General features: G+C 46.1%; 1 protein-coding gene across 1 annotated transcript in view; it reads left to right on the forward strand.

Moving 5' to 3' along the window:
• The window catches only part of GRM5 (glutamate metabotropic receptor 5), a 205813-nt gene that overhangs the window by 130679 nt on the left and 53320 nt on the right, over nucleotides 1–21814 (forward strand). Inside the window, 2 exon segments of the mRNA XM_029048283.2 lie at nucleotides 10106–10341; nucleotides 21466–21712. Of these exon segments, the coding sequence (XP_028904116.1) occupies nucleotides 10106–10341; nucleotides 21466–21712 (483 nt within the window).

Genomic DNA, 21814 nt, shown 5'->3' on the forward strand with positions numbered 1-21814 from the left:
TTTGAACTGGATTTCACTGGTGAGTGCAGACTTTCTCTGGCATTTCTCCCTTTGAAGAATGTTTCTCTGTGACTCTGATGCTTAGAAAGTCACTGTTGCCAGGTGATCCCAGCCAGGTAACTTCTGCCCTCAAGGGTTTACAGTCCAGTCTTGCTTTTGGCCTCTCCGGAACCTTCCAGCGGCAATCGCTGAGCGTGAGGAACTTCATTTCTGAAACGAAACGGGTCACCAGCAAATGCCACGCTAGAATAATCTGTCCTTTTGAATACAATTTCACGCATAAAGCAAATGGCATACAAAACTGAATAAATTCTGTCCTAATTTTCATGCATATATCCGTCCTGCAGGAGAATTTGGGTCAAGAGCCAAACTCAGAAACTCAGCTCCAAATTGGTTCACTTATTTGAAGTTAATCCACCTGTATTCATGATTACAAACAAAGCCTCTGGTCTGAAGCATCTGAATGATCAATAAAAGCACTTGAAATGTATAAAATAACAAGGTCGCTTGCAGTAAACCCTCTCTTTGTTAGATGCACACTGGCTCAGGGAAGGCAGATCATATTTTTATTGACTATTGATCTGGATTAAAGTCGTGGGCAGGGAATGTGTCTGTTCAGGGTTGTACTTTCCCAGACGCTTAGTCCAGTGCTCTGCATGCGCAGTAAGTGCCCAATAAATATGATTGAATGAATGGATGAATGGGTTTAGGAACGAGCAGAATAGAAATAACTCAGGGTTGTGCTACTGACAGTAAATACTGAGAGTAAATAGCATTTATTGAATGCCCCGGTGGTGCAGTGAACTTTAGTGAGGCATTGGGAAGTACAGAATAAAAAAGCAACATGTTTCCTGCCCACTTGGAGTTTGTAGTACAACAGGGGAGCCAAACATAAAACTTAGGACTCGAGCAGTCAAAATAAATAATTTGATCACGTAGGTAATGGGAACGATCCCGTTAGCTTGATCTTTTCCAAGCTTCTCAAATTCTGCCAGGAAGGAAGAAAGGTGGCCTCAAAGGAAGGTGCCTCAGCTGAGAGGCAGGGATCCCTTTTGAAAGTGATTTCCTGGTGAAAATTTCCACATTTGACCTTTAAATGTACCGAGGGAGGATCCACAACCTACTAGACATTTATTCTGAGGATCCTGAAATCAAAAAGCCAGGCTTTTCCGAGTCTCTGCTTCCTCTCCCAGCTGCTGTCTTGGGGAAGGCCGGAAGGGGATAAAAATAGGTAGATGTTAGAGCAGCCCAGAACCTACCGGGACTCCTGAGGACAGCTTTCAATCCAATCTCTCGGCTGAGGCCATGGGTTGGAGTTCCAGCCCACCTCCGATGGTAGCATAGGATCGGATCCAAGCAGAGGGGAGGAAACGCAGACTTTTTCGCTACTCATTTCTAAGAAAGTCGGGCTGTAAAAGTAGAAAATAAATACACTCATAAGATGAGGAGCTTTTTAAATCGGTATAGTCTCTGAAGTAGCCTGAAAAATAGGTGTGCGGTTTATAATAGGCATATCGCTTATGCCTTTAGTGAAACAAATAGAAAACCTTTCCATCACTCAGCTTATCATCGAAAACAGCATTTATTCTTTAATTGATCAACCTCAGTAAAGATTGCAGTCTGTTCTCTTTTCCTAATTTGCCATGAAACCTTAGGCACTGGATTCAGGTAGGCAAGTAATATTGTAGATTGATTGTTACAAAATTTCAAATTAAAGCAAATTGCATTCCTCCGTGCATAAACTTCGCCTGTAAAATGAAAATGTAGTAAAGTGACTCTCACCAGACTCTGGTGAAATATTGCTGTAATCAATCAAAACATGAGCACTTCTCTTATTGAAATAAAAAAACCAGGTACTCATAGAAATTCCTCCCCTAATCCCCAATCCACTTCCCCACCACCTATAGGGGAGGCTTTCAGTGCCCCTAATTAGAATGCTGCTTTTATGTTGCATGGCAAAGAGTAATAATAATTGTGATAGATAATCAATCCCTCATATTTATCGAGCACTTACTGGGTGCAAAGCACTGTACTATTATTCATATTAATGTCTTTCTCCCACTGTAGACTGTAGGCTCAGTGAGGGCAGGGAATGAGTCTGTTTATTATTATATCGGATTCTCCCAAGCACTCAGTACAGTGCTCTGTATACAGGAAGTGCTCAATAAATATGATTAAATGAATACTAAGTGTCTGGGGAAAGTACAGTATAGCAGAGTTGTTAGGCACATTTCCTGCCCACGAAGAGCTTACAGCCTAGAGGTCCCTAAAACATTGCAGAAGAAAAAATAAATCGGTATCCAAGTAGCCAACAAATGAAACAGTGGTTGTGCACTCTCCCGCCATTTCCAAAAGGTTTAGCAATTCTGGGTCATAGAATGAGATGAAAATCCAGCCTGGCTTTTCTCTCGCTGGAATCCCAGTTCTTAGAAGCAGCGTCATGTAGTAGATAGGGCACAGGCCTGGGAGTCAGAGGGTCTTGGGTTCTAACCCCAGGACTGCCGCTTGCCTGCAGTGTGACCTTGAACAAGTCACCTCACTTTTCTGTGCCTCAGTTACCTCATCTGTAAAATGGGAATTAAGGACGTGAGCCCTCTGTGGGCCGGGGACTGTGTCCAACTCAATTATGTTAGCCCGGTTTGGGCAGGGATTGTCTGTCTTTATTGCCGAATTATACTTTCCAAACTCTGAGTACAGTGGTCTGCACACAGTAAGCGCTCAATAAATACAAATGAATGAATGAATCTTCTATTAAGCCCCGTGCTTAAAACAATGCCTGGCACACAGTAAGTGCTTAATAAATACCACAGTTCTTAATGATTATTATGACTGTATCCACCCCAGCACGTAGTACGGTGACTGACACCTAGTAAGTGGTACACGGCCACGTCATTCTAAAAGTCATCCTGCAGGACTTAGGCTTGATAAGGATAATGATGGCATTTATTAAGCGCTTGCTATGTGCCCAACACCGTTCTAAGCCCCGGGGTAGATGCAAGCTAATCAGCGGGACACAGTTCCTGTCCCACGTGGGGCTCACGGTCTTAAGCCCCATTATACAGATGAGGGAACTGAGGCACAGAGAAGTGAAGTGACTTGTCCAAGGTCACAGAGCAGACGAACGGTGGTGCTGGGATTAAAAGCCAGGTCCTTCTGACTCTCGGGCCTGTACTTTATCCACTAGGCCACACTGCTTCTCAGCGCTGCGTGTACAACATAGTTTTTACATTTGTTTTTCATTTTTCTGGTATTTGTTAAATGCATACCATGTGCCAGGCACCCTTCTAAGCGTTGGGATCGATACAAGATAATCATGTTGGACACAGTCCCTGGCCCACTTAGGCCTCACAGTTTCAATCTCCACTGTACGGATGAGGAAACTGAGGCCCAGGGAAGTGAAATGACTTGCCCAAGGTCACATAGCAGTCAGGAGGCAGAGCCGGCCGGTGCTTCTTCCTCCCAGGCCCGTGCTCCATCCACTAGGCCGTACTGCTTCCTTCATGCTGCTTGATATCCTTAACTGTTTTGTTTTCTATTTAGAGCTTCTGAGACACTCCCACTCCCCTCTCAATCCCCACAAAACCCCAGAAATACTAGGTAAAGAGAGCCCATCAGTTGGCAAACTCCCACTCTACAAAAAAAACCAGAGAAAAGTCTCAAATTAGCTGTTGAAATGCTATCAGCTAGTAATTTAGCACGGTGATGATGGCACGTGGGTAGCGCATCAGTTTCCATAATAATTATGTGGGATGGGCACAGATATCGCACAGCAAAAATGACTGGGTCGAGCCTAACGAGTGACCCCGTTAACCTTCAGATCATCAGACAGTGGATGGTGGGGGACACGTCTGCCAACTCTGTTATAGCATCCTCTCCCAACCTCTCAGTAAGCGTTCAGTACACAGCCCTTGTAAAATGGGGTTCACAGTCTCAATCCCCATTTTACAGACGAGGGTACTGAGGCACAGAGATGTTGAGTGACTTGCCCAAGGTCACACAGCAGACAAGTGGCAGACTGGGGATTAGAACTCGTGGCTCAGTGGAAAGAGCCCGGGCTTCGGAGTCAGGGGTCATGGGTTCGACTCCCGGCTCTGCCACTTGTCAGCTGTGTGACTGTGGGCGAGTCACTTCACTTCTCTGGGCCTCAGTTTCCTCGTCTGTAAAATGGGGATTAACTGCGAGCCTCACGTGGGACGACCTGATTAGCCTGTATCCCCCCCAGCGCTTAGAACAGTACTGTGCACATAGTAAGCGCTGAACAAATACCAACATTATTATTAACTCAGATCCTCCCGACTCCCAGGGCTGTATTCTATCTACTAGGCTACCTGCTTCTCTTTGTCCCTTTGCCCACCTTCTTTTCGATTACGCGGACTCAGCTTGCACCATAGCGGCTCTTTTCGTATCCCACTGTCACCCGTTCTCTTCACTTGTCCTAACCCAGCACAGCTGTAGGGGTGAGCACGTTTCTCCAAGGAATGAAATGGGTTGATCTCCAAATAAATTTATCCCCTCTGCAGGAGGCCTCGCTCAAACATGCTTCATGCCTTCTGCCGGTACAGTAATAATAATAATGTTGGTACTTATTAAGCGCTTACTATGTGCCGAGCACTGTTCTAAGCGCTGGGGTAGATACAGGGTAATCAGGTCGTCCCACGTGAGGCTCACAGTTAATCCCCATTTTACAGATGAGATAACTGAGGCACAGAGAAGTTGAGAGACTTGCCCACAGTCACACAGCTGACAAATGGTGGAGCCGGGATTCGAACCCATGACCTCTGACTCCCAAGCCTGAGCTCTTTTCACTGAGCCATGCTGCTTCTCTAATAATAATAATATAATATAATAATAATAATGGTACTTGCGAAGCACTTACCCTGTGCCAAGCGTTGTTCTAAGCTTTGGGGTAGATTCGAGTTAATGAGGTTGGACACAGTCCCTGTCCCACGTGGGGCTCACAGTCTAAGCAGGAGGGAGTAGGAGTTAATCCCCATTTTCCAGATGAGATTTCTGAAGTACGGAGAAGTGAGGTGAATGGCCCAAGGTCACCCAGCTGGCACGTGACCGAGCCGGGATTAGAACCCAGGTCCTATCACTCCCAAACCCGTGCTCTTCCCACTAGCCCACACTCCTTCCCCAGTGCAAAGCGACTCTCCGGCACAGCCAGGAACAGAAGATTTTAGCTTCCGTTACAGTCAGCTTGGGGCCCTTTTTGAGTTCTCCATGTAATTGGAAAGGGTGTGAAATTTGGGATGCGTGGGATCGGAGAGTACCAAAGTGCTGTAAAACCAGAAATTAGTGGGGATCTGGGACAGTACTCAACACCTTTCCATGCAGTCCTATAGCTCCGAACCACACGTGTTTCCGAATGCGGGCAAATCAAGCACAGTATGTATTTCTATTTATTGCATGGCAACCATTCTAAGCAAGCCAACTGTGCTGATGTGAAGCGAAGTTGGAAAATTCCTAGGAGATCCATGTTAAAGCTGAATGGTTATTGCACTTCCTTCTTTACAGGTTTCTTATAAATGCCCCCCTTGCTTCGCTCGCCCTCACCAAGCACCGTCAGAGTTGCCCAGTCCGACGTGACCCGGTTTAGATATTAAACCTATTATGAGTAATCTCCTCTGTACCCATTGTGTTATCATTAGCCGGCATTGTGCGGCGGTGGGTTAATACAATAGATGGTAAAAATACTAGCTGGGAATTTACATAATCGCAGATGGTATTTGCATAATAAGGTCATAATCATCTCTAGTGCCAAGTCTATACTCGCCCGTTATTATTGTTTGTCGTTTCTTCAGTGCCAACAGTGTCTTTCGTATTGTATAAAAACACAGCCTGAATAGATGAGGGAGGAGAGAGACGGGATGCAGAGAGCATAGAGAGGAGAAGGCGGGAATAATCAGAGAGAGCGAGCGAGAGAGAGAGAGAGAGAGAGAAAGGAGAAAGAGAGAAAGAAACAGCTCTCCAGTGATGGACATCAACGGGAGCAGTAAGGTTGAAGAGGAGGGAATTGATTTCCTGCCGGTAGACCAGAAGGAATTGCCGTACCGGGGAATTCTAATCCCATCTCTGCCACTCGTCTGTTGTGTGACCTTGGGAAAGTCACTTCACTTCTCTGGGCCTCGGTTACCTCATCTGTAAAATGGGATTAAGGCCGTGAGTCCGAGGTCGGACAGGGACTGGGCCCAACCCGATTAGTTTGTTACTCACCTTCGAAGCCTTATTGAAGGCCCATCTCCTCCAAGAAGCCTTCCCTGACTAAGCCCTTCCTTTCCTCTTCTCCCACTCCCTTCTGAGTCGTCCCGACTTGCTCCCTTTATTCATTCCCCCGCACCCCCCAGGCACGTAGGTACATATCCGTAATTTATTTACTTCTATTAATGTCCGTCTCCTCCTCTGGACTGTAAACTCGTGAGCAGGGAAGGTGTCTGTTATATTGTTATATTGTACTCTCCCAAGCGTTTAGTACGCTGCTCTGCACACAGTAAGCGTGCAGCGTGGTGCAGTGGAAAGAGCACGGGCTTTGGAGTCAGGGCTCATGAGTTCGAATCCCAGCTCTGCCACTTGTCAGCTGTGTGACTGTGGGCAAGTCACTTAACTTCTCTGTGCCTCAGTTCCCTCATCTGTAAAATGGGGATTAAGACTGTGAGCCCCACGTGGGACAGCCTGATTCCCCTGTGTTTACCCCAGCGCTTAGAACAGTGCTCTGAACATAGAAAGCGCTTAACAAATACCAACATTATTAATAAATATGATGGAGTGACTGATGAGGAGAGCGTGGTTTTTCAAAGCTGCCAGGAGTGGGGCGTAATGGTCTGACGGGATCAGTCCTCTCCCATTTTGACCTTTCTCAGCCTTTCATTTGCTTCTCGTTTTCCTTGCATCTCACCGCCTCCTCCAACACCTCCAGGCACCTGGCCAAGAAAACGCGGTTCTGTTTGAGCCGTAAAAGCCGTGATCACGGCTTTAAGTGTCTAAGACCACCGGGATGTCCCGAGCTAAGCAGATGGCTTTCCCAGCGTGCCCTGAATGTCAGTAGCCTTGGGCTCACGGGTCCAGAGGCTTCTGGGAGCTTGAGCAGGGCAGCTCCTGCCCCTCTCCTTCTGGTTTCATGAATCTTATAACTGTGTTCTGTGCCGGCCCGTTGCGTGTATTTCACATCCAGTGAAACCCTATAATTATTGCATTTATTAAGTGCCAACCTTGTGGTAATTGCTGGGATACCGACGAGCTAGTCAGTCCCTGTTGCACACGGGACTCTAAGAAAGAGATCTTACCCCCATTTTACAGATGAGGGAACAGAGAGGTTAAGTGAGCTATCCGTGGCCACACGGCCGGTACGTGGTAGAGCTGTAGCTCGAACCCAAGTCTCCTGACTCCTAGGTACATTTTCTACCTGGCCACGCTACCTCCTTGTTTCAAGCTCTCTCTTTTGTGTCAGTAGAGACTTCTAAAAAACTTTCAACTCTTCTCCTCTAACTTCAGACCACAGAGACTTAGATTCAGGGAGAATGAGAATATGAAGAGATAGGTAAATTAGCCACCAGCGGTCCTGCCATCGTTCTTGGGTGAGAATACCCTGTGGAAGAGTGGTCTGTTTAGACCCTCGTACACTCAGAAGGCCCCAATAGTCAATGAATGAATTGTGATGGGCAAATTGAACACATTTTAGAACCTACGTGCTTTATGTAACGACCTAACAATAGTCTTACATAAGGAATCCGAATTAATAAAGGAATCACTCAAAGCCATTTTTCATGGAGAATAGACATGACAAATCCAGATTTCTGTCGTGCTTGCAGTGTGCTCGTTGTGTCTAATCCTGTGGTGCGCCAGACACACAGACACGTGAGTGGGAGAAGAACCAGTCAATCGAGAGTATTTATTGAGCGCTTACTCTGTACAGAGCACTCTACTAAGACCACAAGAAGAAAGGGAAAATACGAACCACTTTAGAACGTCTTTTTTTATATGGTATTTGTTAAGAACTTACTATATTTCCAGCTCTGTTCTAAAGTGCTAGGGTAGAGACAAGTTTATCAGGCTGGGCACAGTCTCTGTCCCACATGGGACTCAATCTAAATAATAATGCTGGTATTTGTTAAGCGCTTACTATGCGCGGAGCACTGTTCTAAGCACTGGGGTAGATACAGGGTAATCAGGTTGTCCCACGTGAGGCTCACAGTTAATCCCCATTTTACAGATGAGGTAACTGAGGCACCGAGAAGTGAAGTGACTTGCCCTCAGTCACACAGCTGACAGGTGGCAGAGCCGGAATTCGAACCCGTGACCTCTGACTCCAAAGTCTGGGCTCTTTCCACTAAGCCACGCGGTCTTACCCGTGTTAGTGGGTATGGCTGAAAAGACTGAGGCCAAACCGAAGCTTACTCCACACCCCGCGTGTAGAAGTGAACCCTCCCTGCGCTGGATGTAATTTGCGGTGTCGCTTGGTCTTCCGATATCCTTCAACCCTCAGATGAGAAAGAGCAACCCCCTCGCTGGTTGCCGTACTCCACACTGGCGTGCCTGTCGTGATTGTCTTCCAGCGTATTTCGAGGCCCTGCCTCACTCTTTCTTTAAGATATTTGTTCCGCCCACCTTGCTTGTATATTCACCCAGCTGCAGCTCAGCTGCATCTCTCTGGGCGTCTTCTGTCGAGCCGCTCTCCTTGCATTTCCTGCCCAGCGGAGCTGAATCGCAGTGAGCACTGCCTCCGTGCTAGTGAACTAACTGTATTCCAGGCCTTCGCTGTTGGCCACCCAGTGTTGCCATTTGATGTTGAGAAGGGTTCGCAGAAGATGCTAATAGAACTTTTTTTCATTTATGGTATTAAGTGCTTATCATGTGCCAGGCACTGCACCAAACACTGGGGTAAGTACAAGGTAATCGGGATCAAGGTAAACAGTAGTCCCACATGGGGCTCACGGTCTTAATCCCCATTTTACAGATGAGGGAACTGAGGCAAAGAGAGGTTAAGTGACTTGCCCAAGGTCATACAGCAGACAAGTGGCAGAGCTGGGATTAGAACCCATGTCCCTCTGACTCCCAGGCCCGGGCTCTATCCACCATAGCACGCTGCTTGAGTTGAATCGTGCCTTGTGTGACAGAGGTGGTTGGCAAAACTAGATCCGGTCCTGGCCACAACCACAGCTTTGAAGAGTTTTAGCTTGATGTGAAGTTTGCTGAAATTCTTAATTCTATTTCTTTGTCTGTTTGTCAGATATTGTACTGCCTTAGAGCTTTGAAAGTGAGATCCTAAATGATTAGGTCCTCCTTTTTAATGCACAATACTAAACACTTGGGAGTACTCGGTCCATAGAGGTTGAGGAGGAGGAAGATGACATTCTTCACCATTAAACCCTTTCCTGGGTGTGGTGGGAAGCAGAGATACTCTTCAGTGTTAAGCTTATTATTTCCAATCCAGTAAGAAAAAAATTCTCTATAATTCCAATGCATGGTAGTGAGGAAACCGAGAACTTCTGCTTCTCCGCATCCCCGCTGTGCAGGTAGAAAAAATGGGGGGAGAATTGAAATTGTGCTGCTCCCATCTCTGCAAGTGCTAGGACCTTTCATTATACATTTGAACAAAATTGCTGGGGTTTTAGACAAATGTGATGTGTTAGAGTCATCATCAATTATTTCCCCCCAATCTCTCCTTGCAAAGCACGGAGACCAGTACAGCCCGGAAGAATTACGGAGTCACGGCAGAGTGGACCGTGTCCACTCGGTTTTCCAAAATTTATCCCCAGAAGGAGCCGGATGCTTGGGAAAGAGAAGACCCCAGAGTCAATCCCGGAATCTGGAACCATCATGGCTTAGTGGGTAGAGCAAGGGCCTGGGAATCACGAGGTCATGGGTCCTAATCCCACCTCTTCCACTTGTCTGCTCTGTGACCTTGAGCAAGTCACTTCACTTCTCTGTGCCTCAGTTCCCTCACCTGTAAAATGGGGATTAAGACTGTGAGCCCTACGTGAGACAGGGATTTTGTCCGATCAGATTGTTTTGTGTCTACCCCAGTGCTTATTCCAGGGCCTGGCACGTAGTAAGCGCTGAACCAATACCATTATTATTATTATTTCTTTTATTTTTGTCTCCACAGCGACGGCTGGGCCGATCGGTACGATGTGACAGATGGCTACCAGCGGGAAGCAGTCGGCGGGATAACCATCAAGCTCCAGTCCCCCGACGTCAAGTGGTTTGACGACTATTACCTGAAGCTTCGGCCAGAGACCAATCTTCGGAACCCTTGGTTCCAGGAATTCTGGCAGCATCGCTTCCAGTGTCGGCTGAAAGGCTACTCGCAGGAGAACAGTAAATACAACAAGACGTGCAATAGTAAGCAGATTGATCGATTCTCCTTTAGAGGCAGTGAAAAGGCAACCCTATTCGGTGGGTTTCCTACTCATAGGTGACTTCCAAGCATGGTCAGTCAAGCCATCGGTGGGATTTATTGAGTGCTTACTGTGTGCAGAGCACTGTACTGAGCAGTTGGGAGAGTTCGCTCAATCAGTAGTATTTACTGAGCGCTTACTGAATGCAGGCCACTGTACTAAGTGCTTGGGAGAGTGCAATCCAACAATGTTAGTAGACAGGCTCCGTGCCTATAAGAAGCCAACTCTGTTATATTCTACTCTTCCAAGTGCTTAGTATAATGTTCTGCACACGGTAAAGTCTCAGTAAATACCGTTGATTGACTGAAGGAGCTACAGTGCAACGGAATTGGTAGACACAGTCGTTACCCGCCTGGAGATTACAGTCTAGAGGGGGAGACGGGCATTAAAATAAATTATGGATTTGTACATCAGTGCTGTGGGGTGAGGGTAGGGTGAATATCAAGTGCTTAGATCCAAGTGCATAGACGACGCAGAAGGATTGGGGGAAATGAGGGTTTAGTCGGGAAAGGCGTCTTGGAGGAGATGGGATTTTAGTAAGGCTTTGCAAAATTGATTGACTGATAACTCTGATGCAGGTCCAGCTTCTATGGTCTGGATATTTAGACCTCTGAGGAGAATGCATCGGAACAAGAGTTTTACCCTGTTGAGTGATGGAATGAGCAGCTCCAAGGAATTGGGGTTCAAGAGGATGTGGGAGAATGAGTTCCCCAAACTCCGAGTGATTTTGAGATTGTAGACCTGCACAAAGGCTGGGGAGGAAAGAATCAGGCCGGAGTGATTAAGTCGTCGGCTGCCAGAGAGAGAGAGAGAGAGAGAGAGAGTCCCTGTCTAGAAAGAGCAGCCATCTGAAGTGTTTGTGGAAGTAGAAACACCTCTCTGCCCGCTGAATCTCTCACTGGCACAGCCAAAATGGGAGTGTTGGGTAGAGAATAGGGAAGTGGTGGGAGGAGAATAGGAAAGTGTTTTATCGGGAACAGGAAAGTGATGTACAGAAGCTGGGGTTGATAGAAGCCCCGGGGACTATAAAAAAGTGCAAAGAGAAACCTTCCTTCTCCCCTTTGTGCCTATAGATTGCACAGAGGCTCTTGGATGGCAAAGTATTATCTAAATTAAGAGATGTTCTCTTAGACACATTTAAAGTAGACCACTGGGGTGGTCACTGTGAGCTCCGATTGGCTCCCAGATGGCTCCCAGGTCGTGATTGACTGTGAGGACTGAGATATTGAGAAATGCCTCTAACTTTCCCTTCTGTGTTCTCCCTTTCCATCCTCTCTGTGGCCCCCACCCTCTCCAGAACTCCCTGTATCCCTTCTACCTAAGGTTCTCCTCCATCCCCTCCAAACTGACTCCTTCTCTCATGTCTTTCTTCCTTTTTTTAATGCTGTCTGTTAAGTTTTTGTTAAGGATATAAGCAAATTGGGTTGGACACAGTCCCTGTTCTAAGTGCTGGTGTAGATACGAGCTAATCACGTTGGATCCAGTTCATGTTCCACGTGGGGTTTCCGGTCTTAATCCCCATTTTATTATCATTACTCTATTATCGTCATCATCATCATTTAGTAGTAATGATGATGATGACGATAATAGAGTAATAATAAAAATGAGGTATGTATTAAGTGCTTACTATGTGCCAGGCAGTATACTAAACCCTGGGGTGGATACAAGCAAATTGGATTGGACACAGTCCCTGTCCCACATGGGGGCTCGCAGTCGTCATCCCCATTTTACAAGATGAGGTAAATGGGGCACAGAGAAGTTAAGTGCTTGCCCAAGGTCACACAGCAGGCAAATGGTTGAGCCAGGAATAGAATCCAGGTCTTTTTGACTCCCAGGCCTGGGCTCTATCCCCTAGGCCATGTTCCTTCCCCAGTAATAATAGTGGTATTTGTTAAGCCCTACTATGCGCCAAACACTCTGCTAAGCGTTGGAGTAGATACAGGATGATCGGGTTGGACACAACCCCTGTCCCACACGGGGCTCACCGTCTGAATTCCCATTTTACAGAGGAGGGAACTGAGGAACATAGAAGTGAAGGGACTTGCCCCGGGTCACACAACAAACGAGCGGCAGAGCCGGGATTAGTACCCTGGTCCTCTGACTCCCAGGCTCGTGTGTTGTTGCTGTTTCCATTAGGCCATGCTGGGTGAGCTCACCGAGGGCAAGGAGTATGTCTACTAATTCTTTTGAATTTTCCCAAGCAATTCATCCAGTGTTCTGCACACGGTATGATTGAGGTAGGGAGAGACGCTCAGCGGAAGCCACCGTGCGATCCGAAACGCTCCCAGCCAGTCAGTAGACAAGTGGCAGAGACGGGATTAGAACCCAGGTCCTTCTGACTCCCAGGGCCACTGCTTCTCTTGAGCCACTTGTCTAAATTTTATATCTGGTCCTCCCATAATGTCCTAGACGAATATGCATCTCGAATAGAATGCCGTCGGGGAAGGCGGCAACAAAATGCACTCTGTCTGGGTTGAACGAGGTGTGCTATCGGATGAAATGCTTTTGTGGTTATACACGGCATCGGTCGAGGAGCGTGCATTGCGACACAACTTTTCTTTAAGACGGGGTTTGTCCGGAGAACTGAATGCATCTCAGAAGACGGGGAAGCTCCGAGCGGAGTCTAGGAATCGATTTTTAAAGGGCTTCGAAGGAATGAAACCGAAACCAAATGCATGAACGGCTTAATATATTCACATCGCCTATCTGTCTGTCACACCTCTTGCATATACATTACCACATCCATGGTTTAAGAGATGAGATTGAGCTTCTCATCAAAATAATGCTTTTCTGTTTGCTTTCTAAAGCAAGGGGGGTAAGGGAATCATCGAAAGACATTTCTTGAGCCACTGCCGTGTGCTTGACACTGGAGTGTACTGTGGGTGACATTTATTAAGTCCTTACTAAGGGCTGAGCCCAGAGGCAGAAACAAGTTTATCAGATTAGGCACCGTCCTTGTCCCCGGTGGGGTTCACGTTCTGAGAAGGAGTTAGAACCAGTATATGTTATCCCCATTTTCCAGTTGAGAATGGACAGCGGGCAAGTGGCAGTGTCTGTTCTAGATTCCAGTCTTCGTGATGCCGAGTCCTGTGATCTTTCCACTAGGCAACACTGTCTCTGCTGCCGTGTAGGGTATTAATTTAGTTTGACGCCTCAGACCCTTTTTTGCTTAAACTCTACCCCACTTCCATAAGTCATACGTAATTCTTTGTTTATGTCTTTGTCTATTAGTGCATCATCGGCTATTATTCAGCCTAAATAACACAAGTTGTTACACATTCCCGGTCTTCGGGCCGACTGTCGGAACACAGCTGGAAGCTGACTTCTTGAAGTGGCTCCAAATCAACTGCAGGCATCTTGTATATGTGCCTTAAGGGTTATTATCACCCTACTGCAGTTCCTAGAGGACTCGCAAAGGCTCAGGATGATGCCCGTAGCCTGTTGAGTGGAAAAATTTTTCTGGTGGATTAGAATTATCTTCTGACACCAAGATCCCTTATGCGAGACTCCAGCGTGACAACATGAATAAAGGCTGAGCAGGATTGGATCTAGTTTTCCGCCTTAGCTTGCGGAGACAGCGGTTCAGAGACGTGGAACTTGCTCGTGATGAGCAAGAGGCAGGCAAGGAATAGAGTGGAGAAACCAACGATTATGAAATGTCTCGAACGAGAGAAACAGCAAAATAAAATCATAATAATAATAATTGGGGTATTTGTTAAGACCTTACAAATGTACTAAGCGCTGGGGTGGATACAAGCAGATTGGGTTGGACACCGTCCCTGTCCCACGTGGAGCTCACGGTCTCAATCCCCGTTTTACAGACGAGGTAGATGAGGCACGGAGAAGTGAAATGACTTGTCCGAGGTCACACAGCAGACAAGTGGTGGAGCCGGGATTAGAACCCGAGACCTCCTCACTCCCAGGCCCATGCTCTATCCATTACACCATGCTGCTTTCCATACAGTGGCCCAGAGTTGGTATGGGTTAAAACCTGAAAGCGAAAAGAAACCCCGAGTTCCTCGATCTTGACTGCCTTTCGCCAAACTCATTTGAACCCAGAGCTGGAGATTCAAAGCGAAACAGTCTGCCTTGTGAATTGCTCATGCCAATAATCCCCGAACGGCTGGTTCCTGGAGTGAGTTTCTCATTAGATCCTGACACCGGTTTTGACCTCTTGAAGCGATTGATCCTCCAGCCGTCGTGATTCGGCATCTCAGTGGACCGGAGTCCCGGAGGAGATTTAGTAACATCCTCTTCCTACCATCAAGCCACCGAGGAAGATTGGTTTGTCAGAGACCCCCTGGTCGGATCCATTGTTTCCACTAGGCAGCATGGCCGAGTGGAATAAATGTGAAGCTGGAAATCAGGAGTCCCGGATTCTAATCCCACCTCCGCCACTGGCCTGCTGTGTGACTTTAGTCAAGTTCCTTGACCTCTCTGTGCTCCAGTGACTCACCTGAAAAATAGGGATACGATGACCCGTAGGTTGTGAGTCCCATGCAGGACAGGGACTGTGACTGAATTTATTGTTTTGTGCCTACCCCGGGGATTAGCACAGAGTAAGCGCATAGAATTTCATTAATTCAAAATAGCATGATTAGCAACAAATGGAAAGCAAACGATCAATCAATCAAAGGTATATATTGAGCACTTGCTCTATGCAGAGCACTATGCTAAACCCTTGGGAAAGTACAATGAAACAGACTGGGTTAATAATAAAAATAACGGTGGTATTTGTCAAGTGCTTACTATGCGCCAGGCACCGTTCTAAGCGTTGGGGTGGATACACATAAATTGGGTTGGACACAGTCCCCATCCCACACAGGGCTCACAGTCTGATTCCCCATTTTACAGATGAGGTAACTGAGGCACAGAGAAGTTGCCCAGTGACTGACTTGCCCAGCGTCACCCAACGGACAATTGGCAGAGCCAGGACTAGGACCCAGGTCTTATTAGATCAATAAAGAAATTGCCGTGGAATTTTAAAATAATAACAGTGTACACCCTATTTATTGTACGAGTTCTCGTAATTAACCTTTCTGTGATAGAGTGTGCGAACAGTTAATTTTGTGCATAAGCTCTTTGCCGTCAGTTTTGTATATCGTAATGTACTACATGTGTTCAATTTTCCACTTCATTTCGATTACAGGGCTTGGGATGTGAGATGGCCCTTTCAGTTTCTGCGCTATGCCGGTTATTTTTAATTAGCAGTACACGACAACATTCTTGGCACTCTTTGTTTTTAAAAACTTGCGCTGTGGAATATTTTTATCAACCAAGCCACCTAAAACAGCCCAGTGTTGGATGTTGGATTGATCGCCTGGTCCGTTGTAAAGAGAGTTGGACAAGTTGGGGATGTTGGCTTTGCACCCTTGGAGACTCAGAGATATTCTTCGATGGAGCAAGTTAGTTAACTAGGTTAGGTATTAATCACTTACTATGTGCCTGGACACACTTCTGCCCCTTAATTAGCTCATGAACTAAGAGATAAGGAAGACTTGTATTCTAACCCCAATTTGCAGATGAGGAAACTGAGTCACAGAGTTTTTTGGAGTTTTTTTTAGAATAAGAGAATTAAAATTAAACAGTCAGTGAGATTAGGTGCCCCGGGTAACAATCCAAAATGTGTCATTGGCTCCTCAGTGAGGTCTAGACCCACAACTTTAATGTGGCTATCTGCCTTAGTTTCCCCAACCTGCAGATAGGACTTGGCAAAGATGTTGGACTGAGTACTAAAATACTTGGAGTTAATAGTAATATAATAATTATTATGGTATTTGTTAAGCGCTTACTGTGTGTCGAGCACTGTTCTAAGTGCTGACGTAGATCTAGGGTAATCTGGTTGTCCCTTGTAGGGCTCACACTTTTAATCCCCATTTTACAGATAACTGAGGCACAGAGAAGTTAAGTGACTTGCCCAAGGTCACACGGCAGACAAGTGGTGGAGCCGGGATTAGAACCGATGTCCTCTGACTCCCAAGCCTGTGATCTTTCCACTAAGCTCCAGGAATGCTTTAAACATATTTTAAATGGAGCTCCCTTGATTCGATCATTCCATGACATTTGCAAACAAATCGATTAATACAATCGATACAAATTAATATAATTCCATGGTCTGATATGATCATAAATGATCATTTTAAAACATGAGCACATTAGTCCTCTAAACTTTTGTGCTACCGGGTATATTTAGCACATTTTAAAGTAGTCCCTTTAATTATGTTACATCAAATGGAGCTTTAATGACTATTATCATTATTCAGGGTAGAGTTCAAGACTAAAAAAAATGGTAAAGAAATTCAGTTTTCAGATGGATTGGATTACTTTGGCGTTGCTTTGGGAAGCAAGTAGAAAGACTGTGAAAGAAAGAAAAATAGAAGCTGTTGAGCGTTTCTGTAAAAAAAAAAAGCAGTCCTTGTTGACAAAAAAGTCTAACTATTTCTGCCAGCCCTGCAAAGGGAGTCAGTTTGCTGCGGATATTCCTACCAGTGCAACGTAACTTGGTTAAGTCATGGAAACTCAATCTCTGAAAATTCGACCGAGGTTCAAGTCACCTAAGACCTCCTGATTGACTAGAAGGGCTCCAGTTAGAAGAGGTGCCTTGAAATGTCTTCCCTTAAAACATTTATGACCCAGCGTGGAAGATGCAAATGCAAAGTTCGACTTCAAATAAATTTAAAATTGATTGATTGCCACTGCTCCTTCTACCTTGAATCGGTGTGTTTATCAGAAGTTGTCATGCTCTGAAAACCACTCTGGTCCTTTCTCCTGTTAGAGAAGTTTGGTCGTCTATTAATCAAAGTTATTTATTGAGTGTTTACTGTCTGCAGAGCACTCTATTAAGCTCCCGGGAGACTGCTATACACAGAATTAGTAGACCGGTCCCCTGCCCATAATGAGCTCACAATCTAGGCATGCATTCATTCGTTTAGTGATATTTAAGTGCTTGGCTCATAGTAAGCGCTTACCAAATACCACATCTTCAGTATTATTATTATTATTACTGAGTGCTTGCTGTACAGAGAGTGTAGTGCTGGACCCTTGAGAGGGTCCAGTAAAAAATATTTCGTTATACAGCCGCTCCATCAGTGACTTGCCGCTCTGCTGCCTGGTGGAAGCCGAAAACAATCTCAGCGGAGCACTTATCGTAGACCGACGTCTCAAAGGGAGTCCACTCTTTAGGGGATTGTTTTTAAGGAATTACTGAGCCTAGATTCCCTCCCCATAGCCGTATGCCTGGCTTGAGAGGGTTAGGGGATAGCTAGGAGGGAGCTAATAATAATAATAATTATTATTACGGTATCTGTTAATCACTTACTATGTACCAGGCACCGTACTAAGTTTCGGGGTAGCTGCAAGCTTAGCAGGATGGACACGGTCCATGATCCACATGGGTCTCACGGTCTTAGTCCCCATTAACAGATGAGGTAACTGAGGCACAGAGAACGAAGTGACTTGCCCAAGGTCACACAGCAGACAAGTGGCAGAGCCAGGACTAGAACCCAGGTCCTAATTAATGTGTGGTAATCATATCTTGAATTTGTGTAGTTGCTTTGTTGAATTTCACTGGGTCAGAGGAATTTGTAGTGCTTAGCCTGGAAAGAAGATAATAATAGTAATTGTGGTATTTATTAAATGTTCACTATGTGGCAAACACTCTACTAGGTGCCCATGGGGATGCGAGCAAATTGGCAGAAGGATAATAATGCTGGTATTTATTAAAAGATAGGTAGATAAAAGATTATGAGATTGGACCTAGTTCCGGTGCCATACGGGGATCAGTATCTATCTTATCACCATTTTGCAGATGAGGAAACTGAGGCCCGGAAAGGTTAAGTGACTTACCCGAGGTCAAACAGTAGGTAAGCGGCAGAGCCAGGACTAGGGCCCGGGTCTTCAGACGAATGGCAAGTTAGACGGCAAACTGAAATCCAGTGTCCATGCTTAAATGGCAGCAGAAGGCATTTAGGAAGGGAGAAGGGAGTCACTTCCAAAGCGGCAGAGTTACTGCGGGAGGGATTTGCCTCCGGCCATAGATAACCATTCCTTTGGTGTGCGGACAGGTCTACCCTAGTTTTTGAGTCCTCCGAGCCCACTGGACCCATGATTCTATGCTGTTCTGGGTATCGGAAAGCCCTCGATGTCCCCAAGTGGCCCGGTTAACGAGTAGAAGATGAGTGGCCCACTTATCCGAGAAAAAAAAGAACCCCTCCAGCAGAGTGCTTCTCATCGTCACCCCGTTTCTTAATTCTCTTTCCTCACAGCCCTCGAGCAGCCAGGAAGTGTTAACCAGCAGCTGCTCCTGCAGTGTTTGATGCACCGGTAGCATACTTAAACGCTGGGAACCGCTAACCGCATCCCGTCTCCTCCAAGGGGTTCTGTCACCATGAAATCCACTCGGGAGCTGGCAGCAATCTCCACTTGGTCCCTCGGAGCGAAAAAGGGGTTTAGTGAGGCTCCTGGCTTAATCATTCCCGGAGCAAGTGGATGGATGGATGGGGATGTCTTTCTTTGTCCAGGAGGGCCTTCGAGGCTTTGACAGGGAGCTTGGAAGTATGGGTTTGTTTGTTTACCTAAGATTGAAGCCTTGAATGAGCGAGTGGTTGTGATGAATGGTTGAATGGCTCAATCAATCAATGAAAGAGGGAATCGATCTGGGAGTGATGCTCTTTCGTCCGATTGCGGTTCACCCACGTCCTGCCGGCTTGGAATGCCCTCCCTTCTGGTATCTCTCAGACAATCGCTCTCCGCACTTTCAAAGCCTTTTTGAAGGCACCTCTCCTCCAAGAGGCCTTCCCTCACTCACCCCTCATTTCCTCTTTTCTCACTCCCTTCTGCGTTGCCCTGACTTGCTCTCTAGTCCCACAGCACTTACGTACATATCCGTAACTCATTTATTTATATTAACGTCCATCTCCCTGCCCTAGACTGTAAGCTCATTGCGGGCAGAGAATGTGTCTGCTATGGTGTTGAGTTGTACTCTCCCAATCACTTAGTACAGTGCCCTGCCCACAGTAAGCACTTAATAAATACTGTTGATTGATTCCCAAACGCAGGAACTAGCATTCATAAACCACCGAGCCACGAGAATACCAAATGAACTGGGGAGCCAAATAATCCCAACACCCCTTCCAACATTGCTCCAGCACGCCATTCTCTCCTGATACTATTTCCGTTCTGCCGACGTTCCCTCCTGGATTGGTGGTGTAGAAATCTTTAAGCCAGTTCCACTTGGCAGTCCCAATTTTCCTTCCTAATAATAACATTGATATTTAAGTGCTTACTATGTGTCAAGCACTGTAGTAAACCCCGGGGAAGATACAAGATAGGTAGGACCCTGTCCCTGTCCCACATGAGACTCACAATCTAAGAGGGAGAAAAAACAGATATTTAATCCTCATTTTACAGATGAGGCACGAGAAGTCAAGTGATTTGCCCAAGGTGGAATGGGGATTAGAACCCAGCTCCCCTGACTTCCAGGCCTGTGCTCTTTTCATTTGGCTGCGCTGCTTCTCTGGTTCTTTCCTCCCTTTCTTCCGTGTGCCTAGCAGAGAGAGGGAGAAATGCTCAGCAGACAGGGAATTAAGCATTAATCTCAAACACTGGGGATGAATCTTACGCTCCGTCTCTGGAGCCCTTCGATTTGATTACCCACCGACAACAATACAAAGCATACGATAAGTGCTCCAAATTGGGCCCTAGGGTTTGAATACAGAGAAAAGAGGTGAAGATTTTCCTTCTCTTCCCCAGTTCCTTGCCCCTGCGGGATCTGGGGACAGCACCTGGCAGTCAGTTGTTCACTGGTTTTAATAATAATAATAATAACGTTGGTATTTGTTAAGCGCTTACTATGTGCCGAGCACTGTTCTAAGTGCCTGGGTAGATACAGGGTAATCACGTTGTCCCACGGGAGGCTCCCAGTTAATCTCCATTTTACAGATGAGGTAACTGAGGCACAGAGAAGTGAAGTGACTTGCCCACAGTCACACAGCTGACAAGTGGCAGAGTGGCCTTGTGCCTCCAAGGTGGAAATGGGGAGGGGCGGCAGAAGCCCAGTAGGTAAACACTGATCCTTCAGGGCACTGCCAAGTCAGTTAGTTCATACAGTACAGTGATTTGCACCTAGTAAGCGCTTAACAAATACCGCAATTCTCCTTCTTCTTCTATTATTATTATTGCTATTATTTTTAAGCAGCAGCTGCATTTGAGAGCCTACTCTGTGAAGGCTCTTGGGAAGGTGCTCGAGATGGGGAAGGCGAGCAGACATAGAGTGCTGTAAACAGTACTAACAGAGAGTGGTAGTAAGTATAAGTAATCAACACCGGTGGATAGTGTTTTAATAACCAAAAATGTCAAGATGGTTAAAAGAAAGGCATGAGTGGGAAGGTTGATTAATCAGGGAAAGCATCATCAGGGAGGGTGTGACTTTTTGGAAGGGCTTTGAAAGAGGTGCTGTAAAACACTGAAAAAATATTCTCATTCCTGGTAGTCAAACCTGTCACTTGAGTCTCTTCCCTGGAAATGGGAGCCATCCTTCAGACTTTAGATATTGATAGCTGGAAACCAATTATTCGGTCAATCAATAGTATATATTGAGTGAAACGTATAGTAATAATAATGATGATGGTATTTGTTAAGCGCTTACTATGTGCCAAGCGCCGTTCTAAGCGCTGAGGTAGATACAAGGTCATCAGGTTGTTCCACACGGGGCTCACAGTCTTAATCTCCATTTTACAGATGAGGTACCTGAGGCACAGAGAGGTTTAGTGACTTGCCCGAAATCACACAGCTGACAAGTGGCGGAGCCGGGATTAGAACCCATTACCTTATGAACATATAAACTTTGATGACAAACTTTTGATGCCCCTCGTAGTTTTGTGTATTTCTAAGACTCCCTGATTATCATTAGATTGTCTCAACTGTGAGTCTCTTGCCTAGTCCTCCGTCTTCAAATTCATTAATTCATCTGAATGAATGGCAACCCTTCGGTCCACTGGTGCCGTAGGCACGGAATTGCAGTGGGAGAATAGAATTTCTTAAAGTCGTTTCCCGACCTTTCCCCTAACAGGCACCCTGACACTGAAAACACAGCACGTGCAGGATTCCAAGATGGGGTTTGTGATCAACGCAATCTATTCCATGGCCTACGGTCTTCACAACATGCAGATGTCACTCTGTCCGGGCTACGCGGGGCTCTGCGATGCCATGAAGCCCATCGACGGAAGGAAACTCCTGGACTCACTCATGAAGACCAACTTCACGGGGGTTTCTGGAGATACGATCCTCTTTGACGAGAATGGAGACTCTCCAGGAAGGTATTGTGCTTACTTGGAAAAGAGACTTGAGCGATTCTTCTGGGGTTAATAGTCCTTTTGGAGGAGGCACAATTAAAAAAAAAAAGGCTACTTTTATGGAAG

The sequence above is a fragment of the Ornithorhynchus anatinus genome, chromosome 20 (genome assembly GCF_004115215.2).
Source record: "Ornithorhynchus anatinus isolate Pmale09 chromosome 20, mOrnAna1.pri.v4, whole genome shotgun sequence".
In the NCBI taxonomy this organism is placed as follows: Eukaryota; Metazoa; Chordata; class Mammalia; order Monotremata; family Ornithorhynchidae; genus Ornithorhynchus; species Ornithorhynchus anatinus.